This window comes from Mastacembelus armatus, chromosome 14 (genome assembly GCF_900324485.2).
Source record: "Mastacembelus armatus chromosome 14, fMasArm1.2, whole genome shotgun sequence".
Taxonomy (NCBI): domain Eukaryota; kingdom Metazoa; phylum Chordata; class Actinopteri; order Synbranchiformes; family Mastacembelidae; genus Mastacembelus; species Mastacembelus armatus.
The window spans coordinates 4,156,624-4,184,300 of record NC_046646.1 but is presented as its reverse complement, the minus strand read 5'-3'; the positions used below and the strand labels follow the sequence as shown (position 1 = coordinate 4,184,300).

Sequence of the window (27,677 nt, the reverse complement as noted above, 5' to 3'; positions counted from 1 at the left end):
TACTCTGTGCAATTTTGACAGGAGCTTTTTAACAGTCAGCTTTTCCTGTCACAGTTTTTGAGCTTGAACATTTTGGATCAATACCTTCTGATCACAGAATTACAGAATTTTAAGTCCATTTTAGGTTTGATTGCTGTCCAAAAATGTCTGTCCCTTTGGATCAAGAGATTTTAGTGCAGTGGCCAACAGTGTTGAGCTCACTAAAGTGTTAGTCCAATCTCCCCAAATAGGTGATCCAAGTCCCTCAAATAGTTTCCTCAACTACAAACAAGTCCAAGTTTTTATTGACTTGATGTCTGTGTTTGGTTGGAATGACAGCAGATGTGGCCTTTTCTGTGGCTGCGTCCCATAGCGTGGAGAATCTATCTCCATCACGCAGCTTGTGCACACATTCCCATAAGAGCCTGGTAGACTCCATGTGTATTTCTGTCCTTGTAGCATCAATTTGTGTAAGGAGTGAAAAAATCAGTGGATTTATGAAAAAAGTTGTACAGACCCAAGTAAAAAAAAAAAGTAGATTTCCTAAAAGTATATTGAGTATAATTTTTTAATTATATACATATACAGTGGTGTGAAAAAGTGTTGGCCCCCTTCCTGATTTCTTATTTTTTTGCATGTTTGTCACACTTTGTTTCAGATCATCAAACAAATTTAAATATTAGTCAAAGATAACACAAGTAAACACATCATGATCATGCAGTTTTTAAATGAAGGTTTTTATTATTATGGGAAAACAAAATCCAAAACTACATGGTACTGTGTGAAAAACTAAATATACTTACAAATATGTTTAAAGTAAAGTGAACTTTTAAGAAATATGCTAAGTTACTAATCAAGTATTGATATCATTTCAATATACTGTGCATGTTTAGTACATTTTATATGCTAAAAATATAAGTGTGAAACAGTATATGTTTTTCGCTTGGGGGAGTGTTGCATGTATTGAAGAAGTCACTGATGGCTTGCTCTGTTGTGTGGACAACAGCAAGATGCAACTGATGGTAGTGCACATAAGGCACCTTGTGGCCAAGTTTGTTTTACAAGAGCTGCTGGACAGCTCCATTCTTTCCCGATGTCACCGAGACACCTGCACCGAGGTACAGGTGATGGATGGATGGAAACCAAAACAGTCCAGATGTCCTGTATTAGTTTCTGCTCCACGGTTTCAGTCTGTATTCTGCATACGTTAGTATTGTCAAACGACCCGGTACTTTGGTACCAAGTCAGTACTAAAAAAAAAATGAAAACGTTACAGTACCATGTTTTCTTAAGTACCGGTGGTACAGAGTACCCGGTCAACCCGGTTCTTGATGCGCTATTCGAAAGATGCGCAGTTGCATCCCCTTCATTAAAGCACTGAGACATGGCGACTCGTGGTGCTGCTCTGATGCGGTGGCTCTGAATCCACTTGTTGACAGGAAAGGAGGAACGAGCCACGTATAGAAATATTTTGGATTTGCGGCTGGTGGCCAGGGGAACGTCATAGATCAACAGAAACCAATTTGCAAACAATGTCAGAGGTTTTCTCTCAAAAGGAGGAAACACATCCAACTTAATAAAACAGCTCAAAGGCCGACTCCCTAATGAAAGAGTTCAAGCAGGTATGTTTCAATTTATTTTTATATTTAGAGCTTCTGTAAATATTATACCATATTTTAATTTGAATGTCGGATTGAACAAGGCATCGCTGTCTACGTAGTTAATCGCTGGCGTAAGTGCAGCTAATGCTACTGGCTAACGCAAGTATTAGGATGAAAATTCTTTAACTATTTAATGCGCCTGTAGATTTGTAAACAACAGGAGGACATGACAGTATTTACTATTTTTACACACCAGAGGCTTTTAAATGACCCTTGTATCCAAAATATGTGTGTTAGAGAATGTGCAAATGTATGGTTAACATTATGTCCTTAATATCAGTCTGCCAGAAACGCAATTCTAGCAGGTTTAAAAAGTCCTTTAAACTTAAACAAACGCAGTTTGTCAAATAAAACACGTTTTATCTCGTGTATAGTTTAGTAACACTTTACAATAAGTTACCATTCATTTACATGACTTCATGTATAATCTAACATCAACTTACAGTGAGTGAACAAAATATTTTTTAAAACACTAAATGTGTGGAATGTTACTACAAACACTTTAATATTCATTGTGCATTAAGTTGTTGCGCCCTCGTGGCGCTGGTGAAGGAAAGAGGTGTGGCTTTATTATCCGCTGCTTAGCAGCCAGGCAGACAGAGAATCAGCAACACAGTAACTCCTCGAACGAATCTAACTTAAGCTATTCACTTCCGCAGGGGTACAGTAAATAACTAAACAGGGGTATGTAAGCAATGTTCCGGCGGGGAACAAAGGAGGACCAGGGACATATATACACAAATCAAGACACAGGTGAACATAATCTAACTAATGACGACTGAACATCAAGGCACCTGGAAAACAACACGGAACAGAAACAGGAAGTTAACCAAAATAAAGGACAAGACAGGAAACCCAGACTCGGGGCTTAACAGTACCCCCCCCCCTAAAAAGGCCGGCTTCCAGACGGCCTACACGGTCCCATCACAAGGTTCAGGGAGCAAAGTTCCATTATAAGCCCCACACAGGGCAGAGTCCTGGGTCGCTCTGGGGATTGACCTCTGGGGCACACAAAAGTCTGAGGCCGTTCCAGCGGATGGCCTCTCTGACAGGCGAAGGTTCGGGTCCGTTCTAGAGGGCGGCCCCGCAAGCGGGCGTGGGTCCGAGGCCGTTCGGGAGGACGGCCTCGCAGGCAGGCGTGGGTCCGGGGCCGTTCGGGAGGACGGCCTCGCAGGCAGGCGTGGGTCCGGGGCCGTTCGGGAGGACGGCCTCGCAGGCAGGCGTGGGTCCGGGGCCGTTCGGGGAGGGCGGCCTCGCAGGCAGGCGTGGGTCCGGGGCCGTTCGGGAGGACGGCCTCGCAGGCAGGCGTGGGTCCGAAGCCACTCGGGAGGGCGGCCTCCGGGACAGGCGAGGGTCCGAAGCCGTACCGGGAACTCTGGTAGCTGCCGCATCGGCGGTGGCTGGTCGGGGAACTCCACTGGCGACCGCTGCGGCTCCGGGAACTTGGATGGCTGCCGCCGCGGCTCTGGGAACTCGGCTGGCTGCCGCGTCGGCGGTGGCTGCTCGGGGTACTCTGCTGGCGGCCGCTGCGGCTCAGGGAACTTGGATGGCTGCCGCTCCACCTCAGGTGGCTGCCGCTGCGGCTCAGGAACCTCGGACTGCTGTGGCAGCGGCGGCGGCGACGGCGGCAGCTCAGGGACATCAGGTAGCTGCGGCGCGGGATACTCGGGGAGCTGCTGCGGCAGCTCGGGACACCCGGGATACTCTGGAAGCTGCTGCGGCAGCTCGGGACACCCGGAATCTGCTGGGAATCCTCGGGAAGCTGCTGCGGCAGCAGCTTCGGGACACCGGGACACTGGGACACTGCTGCGGCCGCTGCGCTCAGGGACTTCGGCCGGCGGCCGCTCGGTCAGGGACTTCGGCCGGCGGCGCTGCGCTAGACCGGAGCGGCGCGGCTCAGGGACATCAGCGGCGGCGGCTCAGGGACATCAGGTAACTGCGGCGGCGGCTCCGGGACATCAGGCAGCGGCGGCGGCGGCTCAGGGACATCAGGATACTCAGGATACTCAGGAAGCTGCTGCGGCAGCTCTGGACACTCAGGATACTCAGGAAGCTGCTGCGGCAGCTCTGGACACTCGGGACGCTCTGGCTCTGGCTCTGGCTCTTGAGGCGGCCGGGAAGGTCCTGGCAGGCGAGAAGACTGGGCTGGAGAAGACTGGGCTGGAGAAGACGACAGGGCCTCGGCGCGGGCGCCTTCCACACCACGCCGCGGGACGGGAACAGGCCGGACGACGGGCCGGAAAGGAGCGGGCTGGGCATCGACGTGTGCGGCTTGGTTGCGGCGCCGAGGGACTGGAACAGGCAGCGGCTGCTGCGGCTCAGGGGACGTGGGCAGCGGCTGCTGCGGCTCAGGGGACGTGGGGCAGCGGCTGCTGCGGCTGCTGCGGCTCAGGGGACGTGGGCTGCGGCTGCTGCGGCTGCTGCGGCTCAGGGGACGTGGGCTGCGGCTGCTGCGGCTGCTGCGGCTCAGGGGACGTGGGCTGCGGCTGCTGCGGCTCAGGGGACGTGGGCTGCGGCTGCTGCGGCTCAGGGGACGTGGGCAGCGGGCTGCTGCGGCTCAGGGGACGTGGGCGGCTGCTGCGGCTGCTGCGGCTCAGGGGACGTGGGCAGCGGCTGCTGCGGCTCAGGGGACGTGGGCAGCGGCTGCTGCGGCTCAGGGGACGTGGGCTGCGGCTGCTGCGGCTCAGGGGACGTGGGCAGCGGCTGCTGCGGCTCAGGGGACGTGGGCGGCTGCTGCGGCTGCTGCGGCTCAGGGGACGTGGGCTGCGGCTGCTGCGGCTCAGGGGACGTGGGCTGCGGCTGCTGCGGCTCAACGCGGGCGCCAACATCGTGACGCCGCGGTGCTGGAACTGGCAGGACTGGAGCTGGCAGGGCTGGATCTGACACTTGAGCCTCGGCGTGGGCGACTTTACCACGCCGAGGGACGGGAACCGGCCGGACCGGGACAGGCTGGACAAGGACCTTAGCGGGGACGTCGTCGTCGGCTCGCTGAGGCTCGGGAGACTTGGCTGGGCAGGGCTCCAGTGTTTTCGGCCGCGTCGGCACACTGGAGGTCGGGCAGGCAGGACTGGGTTCCAGCGTTATCGGCCGTGTCGGCACGCTGGAGGTCAGGTAACCGGGTCCGAGCTCCAGCGGGCACGGTGACGTCGGCGCACCGGAGCTCACGGGACCAGGCTGGGAAGATGCCTCAGCGGGGATGTCATCGTCGACGTGTTGAATTTCCACCGTCGCTCTCTTGCGGCGACGGCGACTCCGTCGTCGAGACTGCTGGTCTGACGGCTCTGCCTGCGGTTGGTGCGCGGGAGTCGGCAGCTCGGGGCACGGCAGCTCGGGAAACGGCAGCTCGGGGCACGGCAGCTCGGGAAACGGCAGCTCGGGGCACGGCTGCACGGGGCACGGCTGCTCGGGAAACGGCTGCTCGGGAAACTCCGGCGGGTCTTCCAGCTGCTGGTGTTGGACCTCAGCGGGAACGTCGTTGTCGGCGCACTGAGGCTCTGGCTTCTGCCTTTTAGGACGGCGGCGACTCCGGTGTAGAAGCATCGGGGGTGCCGGTCCGGGTAGTTGGGCAGCAGCGAGGGGGAACTCGGGCTGGTCAGCAGCGAGGGAAGCCGAATTCCAGGGTGCCAGGGGCTTCGCCTTTAGCTCCTGCCAGATGGCACGCGCCTCCGCCGGCGTCAGTGACTGCGGGGCCTGTGATGCGGGCAACATGATCGGCGATGTGGTGTGGAGGAGCACGGAGGTAATCCGGAGGGGTTGTGGCGGCTGGGACGCCGGGGACCGGGGATCTGGCGGCTGGGACGCCGGGGACCGGGGATCTGGCGTACCGGCTGGGAGGTCAGGGAACAGTGGCTGGAGCTGGCTCAGACAAAGTCGCCTGGCTACGGAGAAGGGGACCGACAGATTGCGTCCTGTCTCCAGCGTGGTGTGAATAGCCGAAAAAAGTTCGCATACCTTCTGCCCCCTCTCGCTAGGCGCTTCGCGGAGGGTGCCTCGCAGCACCCGTTCCTGCTGTTCGCTCCACAGGACTGGCGCCATATAGTCCTTGGCCGCCTTCAGGCGACCGATAAACAGCCGGAGGAGCCCTATACTCCAGCTCTCCTCGGTGTCCGCTGGGTCCGTATGTGGCCGGAACATTCTGTTGCGCCCTCGTGGCGCTGGTGAAGGAAAGAGTGGTGAGGACCCAAATGCTGGACAACCAGGCTTTATTATCCGCTGCTTGGCAGCCAGGCAGACAGAGAATCAGCAACACAGTAACTCCTCGAACGAATATAACTTAAGTTATTCACTTCCGCAGGGGTACAGTAAATAACTAAACAGGGGTATGTAAGCAATGTTCCGGCAGGGAACAAAGGAGGACCAGGGACATATATACACAAATCAAGACACAGGTGAACATAATCTAACTAATGACAACTGAACATCAAGGCACCTGGAAAACGACATGGAACAGAGACAGGAAGTTAACCAAAATAAAAGACAAAACAGGAAACCCAGACTCGGGGCTTAACATAAGTAATGTCAACAGATAAAACTTATGATTTTAAAAATGTATCAGTATATTTTGAAATGAACTTTAGAAGAGCAATTGCTATATAACTATTGTTTGTTAGGTCATGTTATCTAACAAATGGAATCTTATTGTAAAGTGTTTTTAATATAATAATTACTGTCTATGTAACAGTGATATCATATACACTTAATGTAATCTTTAAACATTTATTTAAAAATCTGAGGTTTATTTATTGAAAAGTTATATTTTAGCCAGTGTTGATGTAATGTTGCATTTGGTCAGACTCAGCCCATTGCTTTACGAATATATTATGGATTATAGTATGGATCAAGTGCCTGTTTATACTGTTGAAAAATGTGGATTCCAACAAATGCTTCATCACTTCAACCCAAAATACCAACTGCCAACCCGAAACTTTTATAAAACTTTAAAAAAAAATTATATTATTTTAATCCCAAAATTCAAACATTAAATGCCGTTTTGCTCTTTATAGTGTGTGAGTGGATAGAGTGCACCTGCCAACTCAACACAGCAGCAGCGCAAGTAGGACTAAATCATCTCCTTATCTTAAAATGCGCATTTTATCGAAAGTTAACATGATTGAACATAAGATAAAATGGACTCTTGCTCACTGATCGTCATCATCTCTCACTTCATCTTGAGAATTCAATTCTAAAATAAAGACAGGCTGTTTGAACCCGTGATTTTGTTTTTTTTTTTGCATTTATATTTTGTATGAAGTTTTGAAAAAGCAAAGAACTGAACTGATCTGAAAGCCATGAAATACACTGAAATTGAGAGACCTTAATATATAATTTAATTATGACATAAAACATCAAGCTTCATCATAGAATTTACTCACTTTCTCTGTCCATTTGGATGATGGCACGCTGCACGGGTGAAGAAGCCTTTTGGCAGAGTTCTTAATGTCAGTTTGAAGGATAGAAGAAGAAGTACTTTATTAATCCTCAAGGGGAAATTCAGTTGTTACAGCAGTTATTCTAATTTAAAGTTATTAAATTTAATATTATTTAAATTATATGAATGAATAATAATTAATAAAGTAGTAAATAATTATAATAAATAAAATATAATTAAAATCATAATAAATTATAATAAATAGCATGGTGTATTTTGTATAAACTTTTTAAAAACAAAAAGAAATTGAACTGAAACTGGAATATATAAAATATATCTGATTATATCATCTGATTCTTAATATATAGCTTAGTTTTATTACAGTTTTATCAATTTGAAAGAGAGCATGACAAATTTTGTTATAATTCTTTGAAAAACACCGTACATTAAAATCTGTAGACATAAATAAATGAAGATGATTAATTTAGCCCGATCTGTCAAAAGTTATTCTACCCCCCAGAATGTTTAACTGACCCATGTCACCTGGGGGGGAATTCTCCTGTTTAAAAAGCGAAATTCAGGCCCTGAATGAGTCGATCCTTACACTGTTTATAAAAAAATACCATTAAATAGATAACACTGCAATGAGTGCTCAACCTACAGTCAATCATCTGCCGGAACAAAGTTATATTTATGCTGTTTTGTTTGCACTTTGTTCTGCACGCAAACCTTCATCAAAAAGGAAGAACCTGAAACTTACTGTGCAAAAGGTATCGGTCGAGCCAGCTAAACGTGGCACTTGATTGGTATGCAGAGATGCTGGGTAAAGATCAGCCTACAAGATGCACCTCTAAGAAACGTCATTCAAGCATCAGCGCATTCAGCTTGAGGAGATTGTTACAAACACACACACACAAACATACAAACAAACACATATATAATAGCCCTAACAATTCACATCACAGGCTTTGCATACTCATTTAGATCTTTCTCATGCAGTCTCCTTTCATTGCATGCACTTTGCACTCTTCATCAGCTTCCCTGTTCCCAGTGAGGTGCCGTACACCCAGCCCTCACTGGCAGTGCTCTGCTCCATTGGAGACATGAAGATAAAGTCTCCTGTCACCAGAACAAGCTCGTCCTCATTCTGAGGCGCATACTGGTACATGACTTGCAGTGTCTACAGGAGGCAGATGTTTAACAACCATTAGACATCAGTAATTATGAATTTAACTTCATTTTTTCTACTTGATGGGAAAAAATTGGAACACACTGAATAAGGGAAATGTAATTGTTACAGAGAAGCACTCATTTTAAAGAAAGCAAATCTACCTCATGATTAGCAAACCGAATATCCCGGGAGAAGAGTCGCAGCCTAAAGTAACGTCTATGTTTCTGGCTAACTTCTCCAAAACTGGAAGGTGACTGGCTTGGAATTGGTACCCCAAAGTGACATGAAGTTGTTTCTTATGAGGCTTGATATGAACATCTGGATGTAAGAAAAACAGAAAAGAAGTTCACATTAGATGAATATATACGTATACTCGTGCAGTTTATCTCAAGCTTTTTTATTATTTTTTTTTGCAGCCAGTAATCCCAGCACGATTTCTTCAGAAATTGTATTTTCTTGATTTCGTCTTATTGTGATTATTAATGTAATATTTTCTGAAGCCAGTCACTGCCAAAGGCGGTGTGCTCCATTTGGCTTCAGTTGGCCTCATTACATTAATGTTCTATTAGTATTATGTATGTGTGTAAGTGTGCTTATAAATTTTTATTTGTACTACTAATTTACAAACTTTTATTGGTGTCCTCTATTGTTTTACTTAAACTTCCTAAAGCCCCATACCTTGATTTAAGATGTGAAGACTAATTGTTGGTCAGAACAATAAATGCTGAATAATAATGCTGTATTTACTAGTGTTATGTACTGTTTATTATAAAAGGGATGATGGTGTTTTCATAACTTAAAAATGAATACTTTCAAGTGCACCATCAAATTGTCTTCCTGTTCCACAGTGGCTGCAGCATGAAAGTGTGTGGCAAGTGCCTCTGTATAATTCTATATGACATCTGTGCCTTTGATCTAAGCATTTAGTGTCTTCTGTTCTTAAATACTTCATCAGTGTGGGATGGACTACTAGTGGTTTGAGTGAGTCATTTTGTGCTGTCTGTACTGTCCCCAGGCATGTGATGATCTCAGCAAATGGACTGTGCTGTTGGGGTCCTCTTTGGTTTGTGGTCCACAAAGAGAGAATATTTCATTTGTCATAGAAGCTGCAGGAAACAGAGGGGTCTACAATTCTCCTCACACATCAAAGAAGAAAGTAGGCACCATGCATTACTTTCCAATTAATATTGTCAAAATTGTGCTTTTATCAGGCAGATTTTTGCCCATTTTCCAATATTTCCTCCTTAACTTTCCTCCTGCCATTACCTTTTAGACATGAAGACAATACTGTATGCATTATCTGGATAAAATGTCCAGCTGCTGCTGCTGCATTTACCTGTTACTGTTGAGATTTATAGCAAAGCTGTATGTTCGCATATGAACCACCCATACATGGACACAAATTCAAGAATTCAGTTCAAGAAGTATGCCATTTTCTTTGGAGAATGAAGATTTATTTTAAGTCACATAGTTCATTAATTATTAGCCAAATGAGTTAAAAGGTTATTTTTTAAATTGCCGCACGTTGCCTCCGTTGTTGCAATGGTTCAGTATATTCAGCATATGCCTGCCTAGGGTGAATGTATTTACTGGTGACTGTTCACTTATTGAGGTTATACTCAGAGTGCTCTATACTAGTAGCACTATACATCAATTGTTTTATTTATAAAGTACATGCTTAGGGGTCACATCCAAACCAAGTTTGGAATTTATTAGTGACAACAAAATTGTAGTAATTTTGGTCTCTCAAAATTGTACATAATTTTTTTGTCTTAATGTCCAAATTTGTTTTCCCAAATTTGTATGAGAGAGTGCTTGATAAATACAAGACCGGATGGAGCTATACACAGCCAATACTAAGTTCACACCGATATATATTTTTCTTTACCCTACTACTGCTTCTGTTGCTCTGTACAAATCCCTCCCAAGGTCCAGTCCTATTTGTAGACAGAACATAATGAACTCTGTAATTTCACAGTGCTGTGCATCAGTATAGAACATCAGATAACCAGTGTATTTTGTTGTCTGCAGGTAAAGTGGACTGATTACTGTCTTCCTCTGGCTTGTAGCCCTGGCCAGCCATTCAAGGTGGTGGCTCAGGCTAGTGTAGAAAACTTTGGTCAGCTGGGGGTGGCCTTTATCGAAGATTGCCTTCTGTTAGACAATGGACTTCTGCCTTCAAAGATAGTCCGTATGTGGATTTCACTTACATTTTATATTTCCCCTTTTTACCTTCTATTATACTTTAATATCACCACCCAAGAACACCTTACTTGTGTTAATCTGTTTCTGTCAATGCACATTTCATTCAATGTAAGGTATTATGTTCTATTTTGTTAATTTAGTAAAAACTGTCAATTCACCCTCAGGAAAATGTAATGATCTGTAAATCTTTAATAATTTAAACTTAAATTTTTTTTTAATCTTCCTTCTATATAAGAGATCACTTATAACGACATCCTGTGAACTTTAATCAACTCTTTAGCTCCTCTGCTCTGCATACCTGGTATCTATTTTATTCTGCTTTTTGGGTTTTGTAGTCTACAAACTTTGATTTCATTCACCTTGTGTTCAGCAGCATCAAGCAGTTGTATTGATAGACCTACTGTCCATGAGCAACTCAGCATCAAAACAGCAGATGACAGACAAAGTTAGCAACTAGCTGGTGGAGCTCTTGGCACCGAAAGTACCTGTGTTCTCAAGAGTTAGTGGAAACTGAACTAGAGATTAAAGGAGAGAGTGAATTATCGACTTGAATGCTAATGCTATATACAGTATATGCAGGATGTGTAAAAATGCAAATGTATTTTTATTATTATTACTACAATTCATAACTATGATAAATACTGTCCGGAATATTCTCTATTCAGATGGGGATATGCTTCTAGTTGGTCAGAAGATTCTATAATTGAACTATTTCATAATTTATAATTACCAAAAGGATTGACAGGATTTCAGGTGATGTCTTTTATTTGACAAATATAAGTCACCAGGTTGTACTGACATTTTTATATTTTTGTGCGTTCCCATAGCTGTTGTCCTTCAAGAATCTACTCTCAGCAAGCTGTTGAGAAGCCAGAATCCAAAAACTGTGACGTCTCCATGGCACTGCAGCCAAACAGTGATAGCTCATCTGCAGCACCTGCAGTGCCGTAAAGGTAGTCTTCTTACCACCCCAGAGGCAGAGAGGAAGTTAGAAGAACGACGTGGGTCAGAGCCGAACTGCAGTACCCAGGATTTGGGACTTGTTGGTAAATCACAGTATCATTCATTGGGAAATCAGCATCACATGGAGGGCCATGGCCACCACCTCCATTTGTCCAGCTGCCATGAATGTTCGGAGCTGGAGAACAGCACCATTCTCTCTGTCAAATATGCCTCAGCTGAGAACATTCCAGACCTTCCTGATGATAACTCAGTAGGGCTGAATAGTGGGGATAAGACTTTGGATGAACCTAACCACGATGCTGAAGGATTTTTTGGTCAAAGTGTTGGAACAGACTATAACAGCAAACCACCAAATATTCTGGTGTACACAGGTGGTTGCCAGGAGCGGTTTAAGGCAGTTTGCCAAGTTTTATCAGAGTGTATAAATATGGAAAACAACATAATATATCCCCTTCAACCACAGCAAGCTCTCAGTGATCCATGGCTGGACAACACCAGACTGCTGGTACTGGCGGAGGAGAAGCCCTTGACTCCCTCGCTTCAGACCCGTTTCCTCACCTACCTGAGCCAGGGTGGCCGGGTTCTGGGACTATCCTCCACCCTGTGCCCTGCAGGGATCTGTCTGGAAGCCAGAGAGGAGCGACATGGGCAGGTCAGCAGACTGAGTTTCATCAGGGAGGACAGCACAGAGGTGAACCTGAGTATCTTGTCAAGTGGGAAAGTCTACATCAGGGATACTCAGGGAGGAGGTGAAGTGGAGCTCTGGGGAGAGCTGAAAGGGGATGTCCCTCATCTGAGGGATATGGTTATTGTACGGATAACACATGGAGATGACGGAGGGGAAGCTGTTCTCTGTCAGGTAAAGAAATAAATTATTATTGTAAGTGAAAATTTAAGTGCTATATAGGGCTGGATGTTGTTTACTCTCCCTAAAAAGTCTCAAAATCTAAGCATTTCTACCATAGCTATAAATTCTATTACCACTTGGATAATAATATTTTCCAGAATTATCTTTAATCCCAGGTATGTTTCCACATACAAGGAATTTGACTCAGTGGCTTTTGGTGTGCTCTGTTGTAACTTTTTATACACATAATGTTCTGGAGTATGACTGAAAGAACTGTATTAGGTGAGGTCAGATATCTAGCCTATCTCTCAAAACACAGGGTCTGATCAGTTCCATTCCTCCTAGTACAGGAGTACTTTGCAATCAAGATGCACACAACACCATTGCACATGGTGTTACAGGTGATCACCGAGGTATTGGTTGGAAGAGTGCGTGTGTGGGTATTGCCTACAATAAAAAAGAAATAAGAGGTGAATTAAGTTACATGTTTCAAATATTATTCCAAAGACATTCACATGGAATACGTAGTTTCTTATAAACTTCTCAGGTTAGATATTAGCAAGAACCAAACTATATAAACAAAGATGGTACTGTATGGTAATACTATCACCTAATGGTTAGAAATGGCAACCGCTTCCATACTCAACCTGCTTATGGGTGATTTACATGAACTGCATGTAAGCATGAACCTCATGTACATAACTTCAGTGAACAGCGATCTAGTTACTAATATGGCAGTAGCATACAGTGGAGTATGAAATCTGACATTTGTTTACATTATTACTCCACAGCTCGTGAGAACTGAGTCATGATGATCATGACAGCAAGGCATATTCAAACAGGCTTGTCAATGCGCAATACTTGGTTCACTGATAGATACTTAAATCACTTGAGAACAGAATAATACGAGATACACATTCATAACGAACTGTTGAACTGGCAATTTTTACCAGCTTAACGATTGGATAACTTACATTTGTTCACTGACGCACACATCAACACACACCATCTTTGCACTTTCCTGCAGAATCACTCTTGCTCTTACTGCACATGCTGACAAGCAAGGGACAGCGCATGGACAATGCCCGGCCTTTCTAACGTTGCCGCCCCAAAATTTGGGTCCAAATTTGCTCTGTTGAAAGGCCGACATTGTACAGTCTCAGTCACTGGCAAGAATGTCATCCGCCTCATCAGGGACCTCTGGCAGTACGACTAGTCGAGCTACGGGCCTTCTGTAGACTCTGTCCTTTATCTGTATCTCAGCCATTCATACGCAATCATCAGCCCCAGGGAAGACCTTTACCACTCTATCAATCTGCCAGAAAGAGTGAGGCATCTGGGTGTTAATCAGCATGACGACTATTCCGGGTTTGATGTCTGCCGATGGGTTATGCCACTTCCCTCTGGTTCCCTTCAGTTTTCTCTGAAAGGATTGTAGAGCTGTCATCAGTTCACAAATTGAATTGTCCTTGCCCTGTAGCCTCAAATTTAGTTCATTCAGATGGGTAGTGATATCAACCAAAGAGGCCATCTGTTTCTCATTTTCTAAAAAAGAGAGAAAACTGTGTTGCGTTCTTAGCTCTGCCAAAAAAGATGCTGCTTCCCTCCTAATGGACCAAAAGTGCTATAACACCCTGCCTTAAGCCAATGAAGAGAGGCTAGTATAGGAGAAATATCATATCTCTTGCTAGTTCCCGTCAGTACTCTGGCTGCAGCATTTTGGATTAACTGGAGGATTTTTATGGCGTTACTGGGACATCCAGATAGTAACGAGTTAATTTTGGCAATATTGCGTAAGTGACAGGCAGTTCTAGAGATTTGTTTTATGTGTGAATTAAAGGACATATGCTGGTCAAAAATAACTCCAAGCTTTTTCACAGTAGTGCTGGAGGCCAGGACTATGCCATCTAAAGTAGCTATATTTTTAAAAAAGCTGTTTCTAAGGTTTTTAGGCCCAAAAACAATAACTTCCTAATAACATTGCCTAAAGGAAGCATGTATAAGGTGAACAGAATCGGTCCTAGCACAGAACCTTGTGGAACTCCATAACTAACGTTTGTGGTGTGTCAAACGCAGCACTAACCTCTAGCAGGACAAGTATAGAAACGAGTTGATTATCTGAGGCTAAGAGAAGATCGTTGGTGACTTTGGATCTAAGAGACACGTTGATGATTTAGGTGAAGCAACTACTGATGTGAATTCAGAGAGCTCTATGGGAGAGAAGCAGTCTAAACATAATTGAGGTCTTAGAGATGATTCAAGAGCTACTGCAGTAGAAGATTCATTTATTGCAGCTATAGGAAACATCCGGTGAATTTTATCTTTAATAGTTATGTTGTTTGTAAAGAAGCTCAGTCACCACTGCTGAGAGCTAAGGGGAACACTGGGTCCAACAGAGCTGTGACTTTTTGTCAGCCTGGCTACAATGCTGAAAAGAAACCTGGGATTGTTCTTATTTTTCTCTATTTGTCATTAATAGTATGCAGTTCTGGCTTTACGGAGATCTTTTTTATATGTTAATCGACAGTTTTTCCAGGCTAGTTAAAATTCTTCCAAATTAGTGGAACGCCACTTCATTTCCAGGTGCGGATACGTGAACTGTATTGTCAGATAAACATCTACTGGAGTGCCAAATGCTGCATGATCCATTATCTTAAATTCAAAAGTTATTAAAGAATGATCAGACAAAAGAGAATTTTCGGGAAAAAAACTGTTTTTTATATATATTTCGATGCCATAGGTCAGAACAAGATCAAGGGTGTGACTGAAACGGTGGGTTTATTAACATTTTGAGTGAAACCAGTTGAATCTAATATCGAATTAAATGCAGTGCTGAAGACTATTATTATTTTCTATATGAATGTTAAAACCTCCCACTATAATGACTTTACCCGAACTAAGCACTAATCAGACAGGAAGTCTGGAAATTCAGTTAAAAACTCTGAGTAAGGGACAGGTGGACGGTACACAATGACAAGTAGAACTGGTTTTTGTGTTTTCCAGTTCAGATGTGAGTTATAACACAGATACTTGTGTGATAAAAGACTGGTAAAAGTAGAAGTACTGACTCAACTCCTTTACTCCTTTAAGTAAAAGTAAAGTACAGGGTCTGAAATGTACTTAGGTAAAAAAGTAAAAATTATTTTTTTTTTTATTTTATTTTTTTTTGCCGTCAGTGGTACACAATACATCTTTTGATAACTAAAAAAGTTTGACACTAAAAAGGAAATTCTTCTTTTATTAACAACCAGGTACAGGGAACAAAACACAACACATTCACCATGAATCATTCTTGAAACCGACAACATCAAACAGTTCTTTTAAATACAGCCACAGATGGGGAATGCTTGCTCCGAATCTGGTACATCGTCAATACTCCCTGGATCCCTTTCTTCCTCCATGTCAAATTGCAAGTTTTCTCTCGATCATAACCTGTCCACTCACTCGATTTCCCTCTCTAGTTAGTTACAGTGGGTACGGAAAGTATTCAGACCCCTTTAAATTTTTCACTCTTTGTGTCATTGCAGCCATTTCCCAAAATCAAAAAAGTTCATTTTATTTCTCATTAATGTACACTCAGCACCCCATCTAGACAGAAAAAAACAGAAATGTAGAAATTTTTGCAAATTTATTAAAAAAGAAAAACTGAAATATCACATGGTCATAAGTATTCAGACCCTTTGCAGTGACACTCATATTTAACTCACATGCTGTCCATTTCTTCTGATCCTCCTTGAGATGGTTCTGCTCCTTCATTGGAGTCCAGCTGTGTTTAATTAAACTGATTGGACTTGATTAGGAAAGGCACACACCTGTCTATATAAGACCTTACAGCTCACAGTGCATGTCAGAGCAAATGAGAATCATGAGGTCGAAGGAACTGCCCAAGGAGCTCAGAGACAGAATTGTGGCAAGGCACAGATCTGGCCAAGGTTACAAAAGAATTTCTGCAGCACTCAAGGTTCCTAAGAGCACAGAGGCCTACATAATCCTCAAATGGAAAAAGTTTGGGACGACCAGAACTCTTCCTAGACCTGGCCATCCAGCCAAACTGAGCAATCGTGGGAGAAGAGCCTTGGTGAGAGAGGTAAAGAAGAACCCAAAGATCACTGTGGCTGAGCTCCAGAGATGCAGTACGGAGATGGGAGAAAGTTCCACAAAGTCAACTATCACTGCAGCCCTCCACCAGTCGGGGCTTTATGGCAGAGTGGCCCGACGGAAGCCTCTTCTCAGTGCAAGACACATGAAAGCCCGCATAGAGTTTGCCAAAAAACACATGAAGGACTCCCAGACCATGAGAAATAAGATTCTCTGACCAAGATTGAACTTTTTGGCGTTAATTCTAAGCGGTATGTGTGGAGAAAACCAGGCACTGCTCATCCCCTGTCCAATTCAATCCCTACAGTGAAACATGGTGGTGGGAGCATCATGTTGTGGGGGTGTTTTTCAGCTGCAGGGACAAGACGACTGGTTGCAATTGAAGGAAAGATGAATGCGGCCAAGTACAGAGATATCCTGGAAGAAAACCTCTTCCAGAGTGCTCAGGACCTCAGACTGGGCCGAAGGTTCACCTTTCAACAGGACAATGACCCTAAGCACACAGCTAAAATAACAAAGGAGTGGCTTCGGAACAACTCTGTGACCGTTCTTGACTGGCCCAGCCAGAGCCCTGACCTAAACCCAATTGAGCATCTCTGGAGAGACCTGAAAATGGCTGCCCACCAACGTTCACCATCCAACCTGACAGAACTGGAGAGGATCTGCAAGGAAGAATGGCAGAGGATCCCCAAATCCAGGTGTGAAAAACTTGTTGCATCATTCCCAAGAAGACTCATGGCTGTACTAGTTCAAAAGGGTGCTTCTACCCAATACTAAGCACAGGGTCTGAATACTTATGAACATGTGATATTTCAGTTTTTCTTTTTTAATAAATTTGCAAACATTTCTACATTTCTGTTTTTTTCTGTCAAGATGGGGTGCTGAGTGTACATTAATGAGAAATTTTAGTAAAAAATAAATACTCAAGTAAGTACAGATGCCTAAAAAATCTACTTACGTACAGTAACAAAGTATTTGTACTTCATTACTTCCCACCTCTATCAACAGATGGTTACAGAGCCGGTAACTGCAAATAACATCAATCACAGGTGAATTAATCTCTAATTAATCACAGTGATTTTGATCATTAGTAGTCAAAGTGGCATTGTAGTCTGATCATTTGCTCTGATAAGATGAAAAACTAGCAATTGGAATTCCTTAATAAACAGGATTTGGATTTGGATATAATTTGGAAAATTATTGGGTGCGGCAGAAGGGAAGCACCAGCTGATTCAGAACAGAGAAAAGAGAGAAGCAAGTGTAGCCTACCTTGATGAAGTTTCGTTCAGGCCGGCTCTCAGTATCCCATGATGTTGTTCACTCTGGGTGTTCCTGAGATGAGCTTCAGGTCGGCTAACCTAAAACACCTCTTCATCGCCCAGACAATCGGAGGTGGGTTTGTAGCTGCTCTGGCAGCCTGGCAATGTTGGTAGGATGCTGGGGACTCACCTGGGCTGGTTGATTTGATGCCGTGAGTCATTACTCAGTGACTAGCTGACTTTCTTACTGGTAACTTGAAAAAAAAAAAAACAAGAAGAAACTCACTATTTTAAAAGTTGCGTGCAAAGTTACCAAAAAACGGAAGCAAAGAAGAACAAAACAGAACGAAGAACCTAGAACAAAGTCTTGTCTCCCTTTTTATAGGTCATCAGTCTGCAGGAGGAAAATTTAAGGTCATAAAACTGATTCTGAAGAGAGGAGGGAAAAATTTTCTTTGAGGTGTTTTATTAAACTGCATGGTTGTCACTTTGACTAACAGTGGTTAGTTAGAATTAAGCATATGTTCATAGCAAAGGTTTCATCATAAGTTGATTTGCTGACAGTTACAAGTGTCACCTGGTGACACTGATTATATAAAGATGTGTAGTATGTTGCTCTTTGGATGTCATCTAACTCGGTTACAATTTTTATGGCTAGTATGGTTCCTAATTTTATACAAGCCGTCAATGCCATTACATACAGAACAGTAATAATGGGGAGACCAACTGTTGTACAAAAAGAAAAAAATCCAAGAACTGTCACAATTACAGGAAAAATTAAAGGCTTTGGAAGAGTTACATTTGACAGACAAAAATACTAGTATAATCCACCAAATTAGACATGTCAAACAGGAAATAGACAAGATATTAAGTGAAGAAGTAGAGAAAAAAAAAAGTGTATGAAACAGAAATATTATGACATGGGTCCTAAAGCATCAAAGGTTTTGGCATGGCAGCTTAAAAAACAAGACAAACACCATTTTTAAAAGTAGAGTCATTTAACATGCGGTCGTTCAACATACTATATTTAGTCTCCATAATATTTCCTCTATCTACCATCTAAAATGTAGTCAGGTAAATTCCGAAATGGTCAGAAAGATCTCTCTGGCATCTTTTACAATCCTTCATTCTATATAGGTTCCTAATGTACAGGAAGCAGTAGTCTATCCTTGAGTGTACAGAGTAAAAGGTATGTCCTGGAGCTGATCCATGAACAGGCCGCCACACATCAGTCGGTTCCAAGTCTTTTAGCACTCATTTTACACTTTACCTGTGGGAGTATGCCTTCCACCTACAGTAGTTGTGTCTAATATGGGATTTAGTACTAAATTGAAGTCTCTTGCACAAATGAGATCCATGGGTTTCTGTGGTAATCAAACACTTTTCTGAAAAAGCCAATGTTATTCCCAGGGGGTGCATAAACTTTAAACAATGTAACATCCTTTTGGTCTATTTTCCCTTTTACCAAGATAAATCTGCCCTTCTATCATTTATTTCAGATATGAATTTAAATTTAACTGTATTAGAGATTAAAATCACTAATCCTTGTTTTTTACCACTTCTGTTTTACTATTCCTAAAACCCTTTTTCTTTAGTTTTTTTATGTTTTGTATTATAAAAGTGGGTTTCTTGCCAGTATGCTATATCCACCCTCTCCTTTTTCATTTTTACAACCATTTTACTCCTTTTGGGCTATTTAGCCCGTTAATGTAGAACATAGAATTTATAGGACATTAGCTTGACGTGTGTACCATCCCAGACCTCAAAACAACAAAATTAAAAAATGAACCCAATGACCAATACGAACACAAAACATTAAGCTGGGCTTCCATTAGACAGGATGTTAACCCTAACCCTAACCAAAACCTCTTTTTGTGGTGAGGGGACTGGTAACCAGGTGGGACCCCTCGTTAAGACTGGTGGCCCCCTGTCCATGTCTACAGGCACAAGCCCCTTAATAAAATACGAATTTGGACAGGGCTTCAAATGTCAATCCTCACAGGACTGTGGGATTAAGAGTCTAAAAATCAGTATAGAACAGTCTTCATCATAATATGGCTGTGTTCGCTCTCCTTTTGGTGATGTGTCTCCCAGCTGTTTCCTGCGGAACTCTTTTCCCAGACCTGCCTCTGAAAATCATCTGCATCTCCCATGGTAATAGCTGCGTCACTGTTTCCTCCGTCATCTGGTTGGTTTTAGTCCGCAAGTGAGTTTTGACCACAGTTATGCCCCGTTTTCATAAATCCTCCATGGCCTGAGTTGTAGAGAATGCTGCCAGAAAACCCACATCTTGATGAGCGGGGTCTGGAAACAGATTCTGTTTTCTTTCAGTGCCTTTTTAACAGGAATATATTTCTTTCTTGTTTTCTGTACTTCCAGGGTGCAATCATGGTGAAAATACACTTGTTTATTATAGATTTGTATTCCTTTCTGCCAAGTAGTGCAGAGAATCTCTTATTTAACAGAGAAGTGGAGGAAGTGGAATATTGTTGAGCGCATATTTTTTCACCTACACTTTATCCTGTAGTCCCTGCTGTTTTTGTAGAAGTTGAACAACCGTGTCCTTTACTCTATTGTTTACCATGCCTTCTATTTGGGTAGCAGTCTCCTGAAGTCTTTCATTTATTTCCTTGGTGAGTTCATCCATCTGTCTCTTTATATCTTCCTGAAAACCAGGGCCGTTTATATTGTGCACATCATTTGGCTAATGTTAAAAATTTATAAACGTCTGTGTGTTTTGCCTGCAGTTATATTAATTTATTACCCTACTCTTTGTATCACTTTAATGGCCACCTCCTGCTATTGCATTCGTTTACGTCTGGGCCGCTCTCTGACCGTTCGTTGGTTTGTTGGTATGCCAATCAAAGGCAGTATATGGGGAGGGGTGGGAAGTGCGGAGTACACAAAAAAATTGTATATACATAAAATATATTGACAGTGACATAAATTACATTTATTAAAAGAGAGATTGATATATGGTTTAATTTTAATTTCAGTTATGAAAAAACTTGTCAATCAGAGCATGCATGAACTTCAAATGTATTGATATGCCAGTAGGAAAGGAGTTTCTCTTCTCTGAAACTGGACAGAATTGCTACAAGTCAGTGTGGCTCTCTCAGCTGGTTTGGGTCTGTAATGTAACTCATAATGCATGTGTATTTGTCTCCCAGTGCCTTCTGCACCCTAGTTAAAAATGCAAAATGATTTCCATCTACCTTAATCACCTAGGCTATCACATACTGTACAGACAATGAAGCGAACCCACCTCCCACATTAGCCTTCCCAAACCTCAACCTCCCCTGCCGCCTATGCCGAAAACCTGTGCAAAATTCCAGCAATGTCAATTCAGCCCATAGTGTTGCCTTTCAGCAGTCATAACTTATTATATCTTCTTTCATAGCCGTATCCCACTTTCGTAAATTTGTCCGCACTTATTACTGCACAAAAATGTACGTTTTAGTTAAATACAGTTCTTAAGTTGAACTTTGCTCAGTGCAAAACAGGCAGTGCTCTCAGTTCCATAATTTGAAGCATTCTCAGATAGCCTGATAAAGTGAATTAGTTTTAAGTATTTGGTTAGAAAATGTGTTTTTTAAGCATCTAAATCAGTGTTTTGAAGTTGAGGTTTGTTAGATATGCTTTATGTTTCCTCTCTTCAGGTCCACCTGGAAACTACACCTGAGAATTTGATGTCCGAAAGTTTTGATGAACTGAAGCTCAGCAATGCACTACGTTACGAAGTTCTGACAGAGATCCTCACCTCTTTGGGCCTCAGCTGTGGATTAAACCAGACTCCAGGCCAAAGCCCAGTTCACTTGCTGGCCATCTCTCAGGTTAGACTCACAATGCTCATCTGTCAGTAATGAAAATAAGGTCACAAGATTACAGTAAATTAGCTTGGTATTAGTCAGACTCTTTTCAACTGAGATGATCTTGACATCAGTCATGGGATAAATCTGGGTGTTCTTTATAATGTACATTCATAGCCGTGTTAACCCTTTAAAACTGAATGCTTTGGTGCCAACTCAGTTTTAGAGGCAGAATTTACATTACTGTAATTCTGAGACAGTTTCAGATATTGTAAAATTTCACCTGAATCTTTGAGACTGGAGCTTTTCGCCAATATAAAATGTATTACAGTAAATCATCTTCCTGGTTAAATCCCTTACTTAAATTCAGAGATGCTGTAACAAATATCTGTACTGGTCTTGTCATTATCTAATTTAATGGATTCAGCGTGGATGTAGTTATTGATTGATTTTTGGGCACCCATGTAGTTCGCTAGTTGCAAGGAGGAACTGGAGAAAAAGAGGATTAATGAAACAGTAACAAATGGGAGTGAATTTTTTTAATTTTTAAAAAAGTCTGATGTGCCACGCAGTGCGGTGGCTTGGTGGTTAGCACTGTTGCCCTGTCGTGTCTGGACGACCTTGTTGCTTTTTGAAAATTCCAATCTGACTTAATTATGATGGTATTAAACTCACTAACTATGAAGAAAGATTCTTCTCAGTATGGTCACAAACCAGAAGAAAGGCAGCTGGCTCCAAGTCCACAGGTGTTTATTCACAAAACACAGTACAGACAAGGTGAGTTAGCCCAGAGTAGACTGAAGTGCCATCTCAAGCTTCCTGTTTATATACCATGGTCCAGAGGGTTGGTATCCACCACCTTCTTTCATCTTATTAACTTGCCCCTTTTCCACCATTATTTTCCTTTTTTTTAAACATATCTGTGTCTTACCTATACATAATTCCTTTTTTTTAAAGTGCCTGGGGATCACCTCATGCCCAACTCCTCCTCTCAGGGCCGGGTGTAATTTCCCCTGCACTTTTCATCTCAATCTTTATTTCCTGCTTGGTCATTGGCCTGTTAACAGTGATCTTAAATGTGTAGAGCACCTATCTCTGCAATGGGTAACCGGTGCTCCAAGGCATGTTCCATATTGCATATGTTCGGTCAATCGTGCAAGGTCACTGAATTCACAGGTCATCCTAGGTCCCTTTGGTTAATTCTTAACACTGGGTTTACCTACATGCATACACAATAGATTAAAGCATTTACTATATTCATGGCTTAGTTTTCTGAGATAATACACAACATTCCCCCCTTTGGTCCTAAAAGGACCATCTATCAAAACACACCAAAATCCTATCTACAGAAACTAAGTCAATGTAAATACTTTTTAGTGGACACACAAAGAAAGACAATTCCACCATGCCTAATTACTGCAGTGAGAGTCATCCTCCAAGACTTTATATGTTTTCACTTTATCTAGTGGTTGTACGAGCAGAGCTCTTTGCTTTGCCATGTGCTCTTGTTGGGCATTACACGGTACTGAACCTCATCTTCAGTGGCTGGTGTATACCCAGATGACTCTCTCAGCACCTGAGACCCATTAAAATGTGGGCGACAGGGATTGGACCATTTAGACTTCCTGTGTTTCCTTCTGAGGTCTCTGATCACCATGTAGTCACCTGGTTTGAGGTTATGCAGCTGATAGTCCGTTGGTGTGGGCAATGTCTATGATCTACTGTTTCATTTGAGACAAAACAAAAGACAAGGTATCACAATATCAAACATCGAATCCTTCATTGATGTGGTAGTGGTAACACCCTGTCCACAGGTCCAGTTCTGCTTCAGGTGGTCTTCCAAATAACATAGTCCCTCCAGCATGTCCTGGGTCTTCCCCGGGGTCTCCTCCAGGTTGAACATGCCTGGAACACCTTCCCAGGAAGGCACCCAGGAGGTATCCAGTACAGATGCCTGAGCCACTTCAGCTGGCTCCTCTCGATGTGGAGGAGCAGCTGCTCTATTCCGAGCTCCTCACCCTATCTCTAAGGGAGTGCCTGGCCACCCTGCGAAGGAAGTTCATTTCAGCCACTTGTATCCAAGATCTTGTCCTTTTGGTCATGACCCGAAGCTCATGACCATAGGGGAGAGTAGGAACGTAGATTGACCGGTAAATCGAGAGCTTCTCCTTTCGGCTCCGCTCCTTCTTCACCATAACAGACAGGCAAGCCACCTTTTTCCGGTTGAGAAATATGACCTTGGACTTGGAGGTACTGATTCTCATCCTAGTCACTCCACACTCGGTTGCAAACCACCCCAGTGCACCCTGAAGGTCCTGGCTCAATGAAGCCAACATGACATCATTTGCAAAAAGCAGAGACGAAATCCTGTGGTCCCTGAACTGGACTCCCTCCAGCCCCTGGTTGCACCTAGATCTTCTGTCCATAAAAATAATGAACAGAACCAGTGGCAAAGGGCAGCCCTGCCGGCAATGTGAACCAAGCTCCTGCTCCGGTTGTACAGAGACTGGATAGCCCTTAACAAAGGGCCCCGGACTCCCAGAGCACCTCCCACAGGATATCATGAGGGACATGGTTGAATGCCTTCTCCAAAACCACAAAACACATGTGAACTGGTTGGGCAAACTCCCATGAACCCTTGAGCACCCAGAAGGTATAGAGCTGGTCCAGTGTTCCACGACTGGAATGAAAACCACATTGTTCCTCCTGGATCTGAGGTTCTACCATCAACCGGGTTCTCCATTCCAGCACCCTGGCATAGACCTTTATAGTCTATGCCCTTTATAGTTTTAACACACCCTCCAGTTCCCCTCTTAAAAAGAGGAACCACCACCCCGGTCTGCCAATCCAGGGGTACTGTCCCCAGTCGCCACATGATGTCACAAAGGCGTGTCAACCATGACAGCCCAGCAGCATCCAGAGATTTGAGATACTCGGGGCAGATCTCATCCACCCCGGTGCCTTGCCACCAAGGAAGTAGCTGCCGACTTCAGTTTGGCTGATGGGTGGATCAGCCTCTGACTCCTTGTCCTCTGCTTCCTCTATGGAAGACTCGTTGGCGGGGTTGAGGAGATCCTCGAAGTATTCCTTTCACCATCCAACAATATCCCCAGACAAGGTCAGCAGCTCCCCACCTCCACTGTAAACAGTGTTGGCAGAGCACTGCCTCCCCCTCCTGAGTTGCCGGACAGTTTCCCGGAATTTCCTCGAGGCCGACAGATAGTCCTTCTCCATGGCCTCACCGAACTCCTCCCATACCCGAGTTTTCGTTATGGACAAACTGACTAGCACAGAAGTCCAACAACAGAACACCGCTCGGGTTCAGATTGATGGAAGCCATTCCTCCCAGTCACACCACTTAAGGTTTCACTGTCGCTGCCCACGTGAGCATTGAAGTCCCCCAGCAGAATGATGGAGTCCCCAGTTGGAGCACATTTCAGCACCCCTCCCAGAGGTTCCAACATGGCCCGGTACTTTGTACTGCTGTTCGGCCAATAGGCTGAAACAACAGTGAGAGACCTGTCCCCGACCCAAAGGCAACACCATCCTCCTGCGGGTGGTGGGTCCATCAGATGTTTTTTCAGACTAATTTACTGTTCGTGGATGTTTTTGCTCCACCAATTGCCATTATATAATATTTTTTGACTCATATGCTAATATAGGCCACATAAAACTCCATATAAAAGCCAGAAATTAAGTTTTCTATGCACAGGCCTATGTAAAGGGTTAACCCTCTGGGGTCGACGAATGCGCCGGCGCATTTAGACGCATCTTCTACTGATAACTCCGAAACAAACTTAAATTACTCCGTCAATTCTGATCGTACAAATAAAAGAAATATATCATTCAAATCTGTAAAGGGTCTAGTTTTAGTTGTATACCATCATAATAACAACAAAACGTTGTGCTTTTATTAAATAAAGAAAGCCGACAGGGTGCGCTGTCTGTCTTTTCTGTCTCATTTCTCTCCACAGACACGTAAATAAAACAACCTGAATCTAAGCGAATACTTGCCTCATAAAAATAAGAATTATATGGTTAGAAAGCTTGAAATGTTTTCTTTTAAATTAAACAATTCATCACTTTTTATTTAATGAACGTAAGGAGAAGTACGATTTCTCCTGTCTCACCTCATTACAGGTAATGCGGTCCCGCCTTGTACACTGTCCACTGTTCACATATAAATAATCTCAGGTGAACCAGGTAAATATGTGCACACCCCCAAGAAATGACATAAAACGTCAAACTTCATCATAAAATTTACTCACTTTTTCTGCGCGTTTGGATGATGGCGCGTCACGGACATGAAGAAGCGCTTCTAATATTCCACACAGAGACAAATACTTTAGCTTGTCCTCAGAGTAAAAACACTGATTTTAACTCAAATGAGGATCGTTTGGCTCCTCATTGTTCTGTATTGTGCTGCACTAATCCGTCCCATCTACATTGACTGAAAGGCTCATTATGCGCGTCTTTGTCTGGTCGTTCAGTGCGTCTTTTGTCTTCTCAGGTAAATCACATGACTATTCATCCTCAGACACACCCTCTTGCATATGACCTTTCTGGACAAAAAGTGTCTTAGAAAATTTAAATCAGTGTATTGTTTACTGTGAATGTGTGAACAAGATGACTTTCACAGCACTCTGAAGTAAACACTTTAGCCTACAACATGCAGGTCTCCAAAGTCTTGTGAACCAATGTTCTGTTTGTGTTTTATGGTCTTATTTCAGTGAGTAAAAAATTGTAGTTTTTCACTAACCATGCATAAACACTTTTTTCTCAAAAACACAATAATGTATAAACGTGCTGCTCACATATTATTGTAGCCAATTTTGTGCTGATTACAGTGTTATTAGACTTTAGACATTAATATTTTTAAAAGACACTGAAAAAAGCACAAATGTCAGGACATGTCAAAATTTGTCCAGGCCCCCAAAACCCCCTCAGACCCCAGAGGGTTAACAAGAACCCTGAAGCAATTTGTGAACATGAAAATGGAATTTTTGGGGCCGATGCTGATACCGATATTTTGCAGTAAAAGGAAAAAAAAATCAGATATTGCTATATCGGCCAATATTATTTATGTGTAACACTAAAAGGGTGTTTTGAGGCCCTTTTTATTGTCCAATTAAATATCCATGAATGGAATCTTGTATTAATATTTATGTGATACTTCTGGTCCTCTATTGCTTTGGTTTTTAGAGAGATTTGCTGAAAATAAGAAATATATAAAATAATTCTAGAGCCATCCTAAGTTTATGTTTTATTGCCCTCCTAGGTGCCAAGCTGCTTAAGTATATTGTCATGCAAACCATTTCAAAAACTTTAGAGGCCAATTGAGACTGCGTCAGGTGCTATATCCAGATAAGACATAGAAGAGTGGACTTGTCTGTAGACAATGTGTTTGCAGAGAAATGGCTACATTGTTAAAACAATTGATTATATCATTGTACTTTGCAACTCTTCTCCACACAGAAGGCTAAGGTCAGCTTCCTGGAGTGGTTACAAACACACACAGATCAAAATGGCCTCCTCACATTGTCCAAGCCCTCTATGAGGATGGTGTCCTGTTCTGAGCTCCAGGATGCTTGGCTGTCTGAGGGATCTCTGGTCCTGGTCACAGACTCTTCAGAGTCCCAGAGCTGGGCGCAGTTCAGTATGGAGACCTACAGCAAGAACCTGAAGACCAGCCTGTTGGGGCATACTGTTCTGTATGCTGAAGTCATCTCATCTACCATGGACCTGTTAGAAGGGTAATACAGGAGCCTTCTTAATGTTTGACATGGATACTTAGACAGGCGGGCACAAATTCTAATAGTCAAAACAGTGGCTTTGTGACATTTGACAGTGTAATTGATCTATTGTGCACAGACAAACTGGATGTGACTTTACAGAGGACCTTCCACCCTAAAACATGAAAACGTATTACATAACCATATGGGATCTAGACCAATAAATGAAACCAAAACAATGCATCACAAAACATAATAAAATTTAATCAAGATAAATAAGATAAAATGATTAGACAAACATAGTAACACACCCACAAAATTCTGCATACATTGCATGTTGCCTAGGGGCAGCTAGCGAAAATCATATACCACCATATCTAGGTTGCATTAGATATATGTTAAATGACAGATAATGAAAAACAATTATGGACGTCACAAGCTCTTTGTCCTCTTTGGCAGTGGATGAAAATGAGGTTGACAGCAGCAAAGTAAAGAAAGGAACTAATAAATAAATAAATATCAAATGAAAATTTGACATTGTTTTTGAATTAAACAATTAAACTCTGCACCTGTGTCTGGTCTGAA

At 43.2% G+C, this 27,677-nt stretch overlaps 1 protein-coding gene across 1 annotated transcript in view; it reads left to right on the top strand.

The window, feature by feature from the left end:
* hlcs (holocarboxylase synthetase (biotin-(proprionyl-CoA-carboxylase (ATP-hydrolysing)) ligase)) overlaps positions 1-27,677 on the top strand; it is a 34,649-nt gene that overhangs the window by 1,042 nt on the left and 5,930 nt on the right. The window contains exons 2-6 of the mRNA XM_026327651.2: positions 9,195-9,335; positions 10,211-10,370; positions 11,212-12,206; positions 21,211-21,384; positions 26,836-27,113. Of these exons, the coding sequence (XP_026183436.1) occupies positions 9,195-9,335; positions 10,211-10,370; positions 11,212-12,206; positions 21,211-21,384; positions 26,836-27,113 (1,748 nt within the window). The remainder of the gene's footprint in view (positions 1-9,194; positions 9,336-10,210; positions 10,371-11,211; positions 12,207-21,210; positions 21,385-26,835; positions 27,114-27,677) is intronic.